The 12,451-nt window shown below is 31.7% G+C and overlaps 1 protein-coding gene across 1 annotated transcript in view; it reads right to left on the bottom strand.

Moving 5' to 3' along the window:
* Positions 1-12,218, bottom strand: part of nAChRalpha1 (nicotinic acetylcholine receptor alpha1) — a 54,527-nt gene extending 42,309 nt beyond the window's left edge. The window contains exons 1-4 of the mRNA XM_080150292.1: positions 12,172-12,218; positions 11,549-11,642; positions 6,133-6,211; positions 4,845-4,889 (exon numbers count right to left, since the gene is read on the bottom strand). Coding sequence (XP_080006418.1) covers positions 4,845-4,889; positions 6,133-6,211; positions 11,549-11,642; positions 12,172-12,196 — 243 coding nt within the window. The 5' untranslated portion in view covers positions 12,197-12,218. The remainder of the gene's footprint in view (positions 1-4,844; positions 4,890-6,132; positions 6,212-11,548; positions 11,643-12,171) is intronic.
* Positions 12,219-12,451: the final 233 nt, after the last annotated feature.

Below are 12,451 nucleotides of genomic sequence, written 5' to 3'. Positions count from 1 at the left end.
TTTCTATTTATAGGTCATACGGGATATGTTTATTACACGTCCGTTCAGTCTGGCGGTCAACTATCAACTATTTGAGGGGAGTGTATAAAAACTGGATCACACCCCCTAAAGCACGCCCCGTCCTCCCCCCTAGGTTTTTATTCAAGAGGAAAATTAATTTCTTAAGATGGTAAACAAAGGTGCACGTCACTACTTTTATGTAGAATAGAAGTTATTTTTAATCTTATTATTTCTGTTCAGTTTATTTTATCTTCAGCCTTTGCAAGGTTTTATGCCTATTCGATTAACCTGTCTGTCCTGAGAACTAGAGGCTCAGCCGCTAGTATATTAGGTTGATGTAAATAAGACATTTCCTTCTTAAGATTTGACCTTAAATAGGGTACAAGCTAGAATTGATATTAAGGTAATAATAGAACGTAATAACATTACAAATAACTCCACACAACCTAGGATCTATCTCTGATATTTTAAGTACTCTGTTTGTTTAGAGCTTCCTTTTCAGACGTTTTACTCTACAATGAGCAAATGATTCGTTCAAAGTACACAAAATATCAAAGATAGGCCCTAGGTTGAGTGCAGTTATGTATTTGTAAAGCATGCCATGACGCTTCTTTAGACACCTTAATATCGACTCTAGCTGATATCTACTGACATTTTAATACTTGATTATAGAGATGCTTCGCTCATAATATTGTACCTTATTGTAATAGGAATCAGTAATCAAAAAATCAGATCAATCGGATTATTTTATCACATAAAAATTTGTTACTAAAAAAGTAATAAAAAAAATTACATTTTTTAAAATGGACGTAAGGACATTCTGGTTACGATTATAGAGTTGCTACGCTTTCTAAATCGTACCTAACTACTACAGGAATCACCATGCAAAGTTTGAAATCGATAGGACAATTCTAACATGCCTAAATTAACGAATAAAAGCTAGCTATCTCGGATGGAAGGACGGACCGACCCTAATTATAGAAAAGCTTCGCTTTCAAAAATTCGTCTTCATTACATGGCCCGTATTAAGTATATATAGAATATTGGTGCAGCGATATATTATACTTACAGTATGCATATATTTATTTACATACATAACATTTAGGGAGGGAGGGGACGTTGGGCTGTTATTACAGTAGTTCTCAAAGTTTTATAATAACGTTTTCTTGTTTGTTGGCTTAACATTTTTGAGGACTTTTTTGATTCATTTCATCTGTAATTGTAATCTGCAGAAGGGGTAAATTTGTGTACCCTCGAGTCTTTATGGAGGTACATCAATTTATCGGCCTTGTCTTATTCCTTTAGATCCCTGCATAAAATTAGAAATATAATATACCTCTGCATGTAATTTCCATCGATACGAGTCGTGGCTCACTGTATGTAATCTATAATACAAAGTAGCTTGATGTCTGTCCGTCTGACCGTCTGTCCGTCTGTCCGTCTGTCTGTCCGTCTGTCTGTCCGTCTGAAGCTTAAGATCTCAGTAACCGCTGAACCGATTGGGCTCTACTCTTCAGGGATTATACCTACTGGTCCTGTGATGGTTTTAAGCTATTTTCTAGGAGGGTGGGACACCCCAACCCCCCTAAAAATAAAAAAAATCCCTATTTCCAAATTTTTTATTTTTTTTATTTTTGTAAACAAAAACCAGTAATTGGGTTGGGGGAACCCCACTGCACCATGGGGCGAAGCCCCCCATGAAATTTATTTTTTACATTTTTTGTAAAATCTCAGTAACTGCTGAACAAATTGGGCTCAACTCTTCTGGGAATATACCTACTGGTCCTCTGGTGGTTTTAGGCTATTTTCTAGGAGGGTGGGACACCCCAACCCCTCTAAAAATAAAAAAAATCCCTATTTCCAAATTTTTTATTTTTTTTATTTTTGTAAACAAAAACCAGTAATTGGGTTGGGGGAACCCCACTGCACCATGGGGCGAAGCCCCCCATGAACCCCCCCCCCCAAAAAAAAAAAAAAAAAGTTGTTGCAATTATAGGTATTAAATAAAATTTACAGAGGAGAGTTTTCAATTTTTGTGTATATGTGGTCCAATCAGTGGGACTATCAGAGCTTGCGCCGCATACAGGGTACTCGCTTATGCTCACCCCGTACGAGATATACGGTGAACAACCTTTGTTTAATTTTTACGAATTGAAATTTTTGTGCATACGGCGCGCAACCTGGGTTTAATTTTACCAAAGAGTAATTCGGCAAAGAATAACTTTTTTGAAAATATAACTATAAAATTATTCTGGAGGGTTGACTTTCCATTACCTCATAGGGCGAAGCCACTAGTATCTTTATATAATACAGTATATAGTCTCTTAATGTAACAAATATAAATATACTAGCGGATATGTCCATAGCATAAGGGCTCTGTACCTTTAGTGGCAGAAAGGGGCTATAAAAATAGCCTAAAATCATCAAAAACTTAAATCTGTAAATAAAATAAAACCATCAAATGACCTTATTTGAAGCTTTCGTAAAGCAGAGAACCCAACTAGTTAAATAAACCTTACTATTTTATGAAACAAGGTATTTCCTAGGTTTGATAGCTTTATATACAATTTTTTAATAATTTTAAACACTTTAACTTTATCAAAACATTTAACCAAAATAAAAAAGATTATCTATTGATCTCGTAATAGAAGCTTACATTACTAAAATTAATAACAATTTTTTTTAATATTAGCTAATTTTTGTCGAATTTTTCAAACCTAAATCTTAACCATTTTACAAAATAGAATATATTACAATTTTTATTGACTATAAACAAAAATAAAAGTCTAAAATCACCGATAATAGAAGCAATAAGTAGTTTAATTAGTCTCAACATGATATATCTGCAGGCAACTAGCCACAGCTCTATTATGGATAATAATCAGCAATCTACAGGGATAAGCAGTGGCCTAGAAATTGATGTACATCCCAAATGATTATACACAAAATTACCCCTTCTGTATATTAAAATTAGTGGTTCAATCGTTTGAACACTCAACATAATTAACCAACAAATAAAAATTCACTTAAGTCCCCAAAGTTGTTAAACCAACGAATATGGATACGTTATTGTAAAACTTTGGGGACTAGTGTAATACACAGCCCATTGTCCCCTCTCTCTCTGGGTGTAAGTGGTGTATTGATATGGATAATAATACATAAATAATCCCCGTGTAATTAGTCTTTATATTCTGTTGCCAAAATACAGTATTTATACACTTGCAGGAGTAATAATAATCACCTACATACAAATAGGTTTACATTGGAAATATGTTTACATGAATAACAAGGCTATTATTTTCAGAATCATAGGATTGCAGCTCTTTATAGTGTCTATAAATATAATTACGTCATACAATACAGATGACCAATACAAAGAATTTGAGCTCTTTATATTGCATATAAAAAATAAGGCCATACAATACATATGACCAATACACATAATAAATTAACAATGACAGGCCAGTATATGTCTTGATTTACCAATGGTGGGCCAGTATGACGTAATTTTTCCATAGATTAAAAGTACCTTAAAGTGGGTAATTTTTTCGAGTAATTCCGTAAAGTTAGGCGCAAGCTTCCAGTCAAATGCGCTTATTAGGTCAACTGACGTACGGACATTTTGGTAATGAATATAGAGTTGCTACGCTTTCTAAATCGTACCTAACTACTACAGGAATCACCATGCAAAGTTTGAAATCGATAGGACAATTCTAACATGCCTAAATTAACGAAAAAAGCTATCCGTTACGGACGTATGGACGGATGGACCGACCCTAATTATTATATAGAAAAGCTTCGCTTTTCAAAAAGCAATGTATAGATAATGTACGCAGCTAGGCTAATTATTATGTATGATAATAAAGCATAACATAGTTTGAGACTTGCCAGAAATATTACAATATGCAGATAATATTGGCTTTACTTATTATCCTTACTAATAAATAGGTTCAAGCTGTCTGGGCTTACAGCAGGAAGGAAAGGGAAATGGGCTGGTTATTAAACTATTCCCAAAAGTTTTCAATAAAGTTTCCTCATTCGTTGGCCCAACAACTTTGGGGACTTTTAATGAATTTTAATTGGTTGATTGATTAAGTTGAGTTTTAACTAACAAATATTATCTAAAAAGACGGAATCTTGTGTTTAATCATTGTGAATGATCATCGGTCATTGTCTTATCCCTGTATATCCCTGGATTCCAGGTTTTTTCAATACGCAATAAATTTTCTAAAAATTTCAGAGTCCCTTAGAATGGTTGTCACAGTGTGTATATCCATTCTTGCCTTTGTTTTTCTTTAAATATTCCTATCCTTTTTGTACGTCCGTTCGTAACGGATAGCTTTTTTCGTTAATTTAGGCATGTTAGAATTGTCTTATTGATTTCAAACTTTGCATGGGGATTCCTGTAGTAGTTAGGTACGATTTAGAAAGCGTAGCAACTCTATAATCATTACCAGAATGTCCGTACGTCCATTTTAAACATGTTGATTTTTTTACTATTTAACAACATATTTTATGTGATCTAATAATCCGATTGATCTGATTTTTGGTATACTGATTCCTGGGACAACAAAGTACAACATCATAAGCAAAGCAACTCTATATTCAAGTCCTAAAAATGTAAGTATGTCCATAAACATTATTCTGTATCAAGCAGTTTTTCAACAATTTTACTTACAATTTTGCTTCGACTCTTATACATTTATATTCTGATTATTCAGTTCTGACACTATACAAGTGTTATGTCCGTTGTCCTACCGTTTCAGTGCTTCGCTTTTATGGATGTTGTCATCCTTGTTTAAAACATAAACTAGGTATTGTAAGTAATAAAATATATATCCCACCTGTTCTACCCAGACATTCGTTGTTAAAATTTGTCTTCTCATATCCTAAACAATACAAATAAAATCATATTAATATTTGTATTATACCAGGGCTCGGCAGCAGTTCGTCAGCCGCGTGTAGGTCTCAGTGTAATCGTTATATTATTATACCTCTAAAACTCAGCTGGATGTCAAAATCTGTTTCTTGACAGACAATACATCTTTTAGTATTTTTTTTATGCAAACAGCGGGTTTTAATGTAAATATTATGCGCGGCTGAGGCGCGGCTGCCGAGTCCTGTTTTATAACATCTTAAAAATTTCATATTTTTATAAATTTAAAATTTAATGAGTTATTATCTGAAGTATTTTATTAGTTAAGTTGACTTAAGTATCTTATTTTCATGTTAATTGGAGATTATTTTCTGAGTATAATAACAAATAATATATATATATCTATAATACAAAGAAGTACGATGTCTGTATGTCTGTCTGTCTGTCTGTCCGTCCGTCCGTCCGTCTGAAGCTTAAGATCTCGGTAACCACTGAACCGATCGGATTCTACTCTTGAGGGTATATACCTATTGGTCCTGTGGTGGTTTTAAGCTATTTTCTTGGGGGGTGAGACACCCCTAACCCCCCCAAAAACAAAAAAATCCCCCCCTTTTTTTATTTTGCTCTGGTACAGGCTGCCGCAGGCTGCCCTTTTTATTATTTTTTATTCCAGCATTTATTTTGAATGAAAGAATAGCAACATTCTCTCACTATAAATAAATATTAATTTTTTTATCACCTCTTGGGGCAAAGCCCCTAGAGGCTAGGGGCGAAGCCGCTAGTATATATATATAAGCTAATACAGATGAAAATTACCTATTTTGTTTCAAAACTCATTGACTTATTAAGCTAAATTTAACTTTGACAAGACAAAGGTACCCCAACTTTGGGTACTGTTTTAATTGGGTGGTTCGTAAAGATAAGTGTCCAATCGTTTCAACCACTAATTGTAATCTACAGAAAGGGTATTTTATTTATCATCATTAGCTATGTAAATCAATTTATTGGCCATTGTCTTATCCAAATAGATCCCTGAATTAAATTAGGTTTCTCATTATTTCTCCACTCAACTTTGTATTTTTTAGAGACAGCGGAAAGTGTCATGTGTGATGTCATAAAATACGTTTATTATCCATCTCTCTTTTATGAGTTTATTATCCCACTTCTCCTCTCATCCTTCCTTTTAAGACGTATTTTTATGACGTCACACATGATGCTTTCCATTTCTACACTTAACTATTGTATTTCCTACTTACCACTTCAATGACTTGTGACAGTTTTAGCCTCATATGAACGGTCAGCCTGTCAGAACTGTTGGCCACGGGACGAATTAATCTAAACAAAAGTTATAACAAATTTTTTTTGGAAATTACTTTTCTCGTAAGCTTCAAAAAGTCATTTGTGAGCCAATATTAAACGTTTCTGATGATTTTATAAAACTGGAGAATGTAATTTTTTTGTAAAGAAAAACAAAAAGCTGTTATAAAGGTTTTAAGTAACACTCTTCAGATACTTTAATCAAATTTAAGCAGGTTTTAATGATAAGATATTTCTAGGATAATAAAATAAGCTTGAAAATAGATATAAGGTTGTAATGATATTTGTGTTGATTAAATTGTAGCACTTAAGTCAAACAGGACTACCTACTAGCTACCTATATTAATTGATTAATAATAGCCTCTACCCTGCAGGGACCTTACTAATATCGGGGGTGTACAATCAATTTCGTAAAAATTAGTCTTTGAGTAAACATTTATTCTTAATCATTCGTTTATTTATAATCTTAAAACTTTAATTGACTTCATATGTTTTATATGTTTCTACAATAACTTGTTAAATATTGTTATATTTCATTGCTTTAATAATGAACAAGGATAAGAACATTGAACAACCCAAAAAATTTCTTCAGGGGCTTCACCCCTTGGTGTAGTTGGGGTTCCACGCTGCCCTTATTTGTATTTTTTTCTTTTTTAAGTGTTCCATCGTTCTACTTCTTAGATGCTACTCTTCGGCATTATAAAACATTTATATAACATTTTTAGTGTAAGCTATTGAACACCTTATGAAGAGAAACTAATTCTATGGATTTATAATATAATTAATCTTGCTGTTTAGACTATTAAGATCTACCTTATTAGTAGCGAAGCTACATTTATAATTCAAAATGTCAGTCCGTCCGTCTGTCCGTTTGCGACAGAAAGGGGAAAACGTGATTTTCTCGGCTTCTATAAAAGATAGAAGGCTGTAATTAAGGGATTAAAAATGTTAACTTTCATATTTTCACTAAGTTTCATTAAGATTCTTCAATTAACTGGGATGCTAGATCGGTTCCTACATTTTTAAGTTTTCGTGATTTTCTCTACTCCTATTTAAGATAGACGGCTGAAACTTTTAGTGATTGAATACTTTTATATTGTGCATAATTTTATCAAGTTTTATTGAGATTTACTTATTGGTTGGGGTGCTACATCGATTCCTAGATTTTCACGTTATAAATCTTACAAGGGTTCGGGATTTTTTAAATTTATTTTTTATGAAACTCTATAGTTAATTTTTCCATAATTTTTTATCTTCGCTACTTATGGATGTTGTCATCCTTGTTATTTAATTAGCAAAGCTATCATTAGGTTTGGTAAAGAATAGAGAGTAATGGAAAATTATTGTTTTATATAATGGCAAAACATTTTTGCTATTCTAAGATTAGGGCATATTTGTAAGTCCATTTGGTCTAAAATTTAACTTTCATTTGTTTATACAAAAATAAATTATTGCTACGCTACTATTGTAACTACATCTATGTAAACTTAAATACAATCCTTATCAAAAATAAGTTATTTTGCAACAAAAATTCGCTAGGAAAAATTTGTTAGTTATAAAATGTCTCTAATCACGGCGAAAAATTTCTCCATTGTTCTCAATTAATCTAAAAGTTATTTCTCGCATCGTATTATAAACGGCTTTCCGCGGATATAGAATGTACAATTATAAGATAAAAAGTTAAAAACTAGTTTTTTAAGACCCGAGGTGCCGAAGGCACCGGCTAAAAAACTGGATTAAATCTTTTGATTGTACATTTTTATATTCGCAGAAAGCTGGATATAATACGATGCTAGACATAGTTTTTTCGTATGGATGAGAACCGGTTCCTATCCACCGGATTCGAATTAATAAGAGAAAAGAATTTTCCCAAAATCTTTTGTTTATTAAAAATTTTAGTTATGAGGAACAAGAACGTACCAATACAAGAGTTTTGATCAAAGATTCCAGGGAGGAAGGGGACATTGGGCTGCTTGTTAAAAAGTCCCCAAAGTTTTTGATAACGATTTCTTATTCATTGTCTTAACAACTTTGGGGACTTTTGATTGGTTTGTTTATTAAGTTGATTGTTCAAATTGTTCAACCACTAATTTAATCTACAAAATGGGTAATTTTGTACATCAATATGGGGGATGTCCATCAATTTATCGGTAATTATCTTATCCCTAGAGACTCCTGCATATAAATCCAAGAGTTTTGAGCAGTAGATTTAGTTTGTGATCGGGCCTACTACTCAAAATATTACATATGAAAGATTTTTAAATTGCGCCTTCTACTGCTATGTTAGAAGTGTAACAAGTAAAATTTTGGCTTCAAAATTAATTGACTTTACATATAGTCAGAGTATTTTGAATCAAAGATTTGTCTTAAATGATATTTCTAGGAGATGAGCAGATTTAAAAACAGGCTGTTTAAAAAAAACATTGATCGGCAGTTAAGGCCGCTGCAGTTTAGATTTTTGAATATGCCCACTTTGTTGTTTATTTAAAGCATTTAAATAAACGACAAAACATGCAAACCATGAAAAGATATTAAAAAAATTTAAAATCAAAATATGATGTACTCGTGAACAAAGTTATTTTTGAGTGGCTGCGTAGCAAACAAATTTTGCAACATTGAGCCAAATTTTGATGAAACTACGTGGATTTGTTGATACAAATAAATTCTTGAAGCGGATAATTAAATCATTGTATGTAAAGACACACATAAAATTAAAAGGAGCTCAAATTGAATCACCACAATAATTTCACTTGCTAATGAAGATTTTTAGCTAATAAATTTGATGTAACAAACTGTTCTTAATAAATTTTCAAATATTGCCTTTTCTTCTTCTAAAATTAAAATCCTTTTTTAAATATCAAAGAGAGGTGTAGGTTTCTGGTAAAATCCGTTAAGGTTTTGTGTTATAAGTAAAAAACAGTAGTAGATAGAACGATAAAAATTTATGTTAACTTTAAAAAAATTGTCTATGGCTCTTTTCAATAAAAATTACACATATTTAGTGAATATTATCGTTCTACTTCTATTTTTAAGCCTAAAAACACACACCTTTACGGATGCTGTGAGTATTGGTGCAAAAAATATGACGTAACAAAAAAAATTAGCCAATGGTAGGTCGTTATTGACCAATGGTAAAATTTAAAGTGGCCTCTCATTGGCTAATTTTTTTTGTTACGTCATATTTTTTGCACCAATACTCACATCATCACCTTTACGGATTCTACCAGAAAACCTACCCCTCTCTTTATATTTTTATATTTTTTTACCAAAGTTAGTTGGTAAAAATTGTCTAGTTTAACCATAATATATAAAATTTAAATATGTAAAGAATAGATTAAACTTTTTCTTTGAGTCGTCTTATCATTTAACCACTTTCTTCAATTTTACAACACTTTTTACTAACAAATTTTAGATTTATCCAGTTATAATTTTACTTGAATGTGTTAAATGATTGTCTGTTGTCTGTCTATCTATTTTTCATAATGTATGCCTGTTATTTCATTTTTGTCAGTTTATTTTAATGCCTGTGTATCTCTTTTACAGTCTGAACCCCAGGATCTAAAGGGATAACCACTTATTTTAGACTAATTTATTGTTTGATTTTTTTTTAACTTTTAATTTTTCAAAAGTTTTATTTTTTACCAATCTAAGAAAGTATTGACATAAATTTATTTTGTAATTCTTACTACCATGTGAAACAACTTCTATATATGTATATGAGGTAACCTACTTAAAACTTTTTAGTTACAAAGCTACTAAATGACTCATACTGTTGTAAAGAAAGAAATGAAACATCTAAGGCCAGATTAGGTTTATAGAAATGCAGTTTAATTTTTATAATATTTTAGCTACTATTAGGTCCTTCCGTCCGAAGGCCTATTTAAAACAATCTGATTTTTAACTTTTTGAAAACTTAATATTGTATGACAATTATCCTATTTACGCAATTTTGCAACAAATCTATGTACAATTTTGTTTAGACTTATAAATCAATGTTCTACTTATCAAGTTCTGATACTCTACAAGAGTTATTGTTCGTTTGTCCTTCTTTCTAATTTTTGAGCTTCGCTTTTGTGGATGTTGTCATTCTTGTTTTTGTATAATTTGATTCAGTACAACTCGTCAAAATCTTTTCATTCCTACTAAGGACAAACAAACTTACAAAATGACAAATAAATATATATTGTATATACAAACAAACAAGAATAAAAACACTTGATTCTAGAAAAACAGAAAAGACCAGGGGGAGGGAAGGACATTGGGATGTTTATTACACTAGTCCCCAAAGTCTTATGATAACGTTTTCTTATTCGTTGGCTCAACAACCTTTGGGGACTTTTAATAAATTTTGATTGGTTGGTTTATTAAACTGAGTGTCCAAACGTTTCAAATCATAATCTACAGAAGGGCTTATTTTGTGTATCATCATTGGGGAAGGCCATCAATATATCGGTCAGTGTCTAATCCCTCTAAAGCCCTGCCTAAAAATGACTTTAATGTATGTGCTATAATAATTTAGAATTATAATTTTTTATGTTAATTAACGTTTCACTCAAAATTAGGATTTTTTCTAAAATCAAATTTTACATTTGGTGAATTCAAAAGGATTTTTGCATATTTTGACGTTATATGAAATTACGTAATTTGTGCATTTTGAACTAAAACAAAGAGTTTGATATACTATTTATAAAAGTGAAAAGTAGCTTTCGCAAAATTACGTAAATTCGTGAGAAAGATTCCAGTCAAATGCGCTTATTAGGTTTAACTGTTTTTAAATATGCGTTTAATTATACTCTGCGTTTGGTCAACATTAAGAACAGTTAGACTTAATAAGCGCATTTGACTGGAAGCTTGCTCACATTTTTATGGAATATTGCGAAAGCTACTATTCTCTTTTTAAGTGATATCTTGAACCTTATTCGCTCGTTGTATAGTTTGGTTTGAATCTAACCACTAAAATTACTACAGAAATAAAAACTGCTCTACTGCTGCTATGTTGTTGTGATGCTGTTGTTGTTATAAAAGCTTGAGTTGAGAAATGCTTTGATCTAAAATAGGCATAACTCAAAATCAAAGAGGCCAACTTTATATTACTAAACAGAAAGAGAGGGGGCTGTTTATTACATTAGCCTCCAAAGTTTTATAATAACATTTTCTTATTCGTTGGCTTAAAACTTTGGGGACTTTTACTAAATTTTTATTGGCCGGTTTATTAAGTTGAGTGTTTAAACGTTTCAACGACTAATTGTAATCTACAGAAGGGGTAATTTTGTGTATTATCATTGGGAATTATAGCTTTCACATTGTCAACTAACCAACTTGATTAGCTTCCTGGGCTAACAAGGTATTACTAACCTGTCATAGTTGGCCAGTAGGTTTTCATAAAGTCTCTTGGCGTCAGGGTTACCTCTGACATGGTGAACACAGAGCCAGAGGCTAACTAACCAACCTAATTAAAGATTTGTATTATGGTTTAAATTCAAAATTATATTTTTGTTTTCAACGCATACCTTCCAAAAACTTGTTTTGGATCATGGACAGAAAACAAAGTAGGGGTTTCATCGTATTTTCACAGTAGCATTTGGTTAGGTTATTTTAGGTTAAGTAAATGTTAATGATTGCCCCGCAGGGTTAGAGGCACTGCAGGGGCTAAAAAATAGGAGAAAAGCTCATGTGAAAATATGACGAAAGACGCTTCTTCGTATTCTTTCTATGATCACTTGTTATTATATTGTGAATAAAATTTAAAAGTAAACACGGTAACAAGTTGTGATTTTGAAATAGATTTGTTAAAGAAAATAATTTAATTATTATTTAAATTCGATTAAGCAAAAACTAAAGTTTTTCAGCAAATCGGATAAACAAACCTTAAAGATAACTTCTGGCAAATTATATTTTAAATTAATTATTATAGTGTTTAAATTTAGATATTTTATATTTCAAATAGTTTACCATTTTAAACGTAAAATAATCCTTACCTGTAACCAATAATCGAGACAACATTTTTATCACATTTATGCCATTGTTTCTAAAATAATTTTATCCATTGATAACGCAGCAATAAAAAGTACGTATTGTACTATCATCCCTTTTACTATAATATAAAGTAGTAAAGTTTTTTTCTAAAGCTAAATATTTCGGAAACTGAAAGTCTGAATTAATTGTACTTTTCAGGAAAGCTTTTTAAAGGTGGTTTTATGCTATTTTCCTGACCCCCTTAGCCCTCACCTGTATCTAGGGGGCGAGACAACTAGTTGG

This window comes from Acartia tonsa, chromosome 2, assembly GCF_053477335.1.
Source record: "Acartia tonsa isolate MP-2025a chromosome 2, ASM5347733v1, whole genome shotgun sequence".
NCBI lineage: Eukaryota > Metazoa > Arthropoda > Copepoda > Calanoida > Acartiidae > Acartia > Acartia tonsa.
This window is presented reverse-complemented; position numbering and strand designations above follow the sequence as displayed.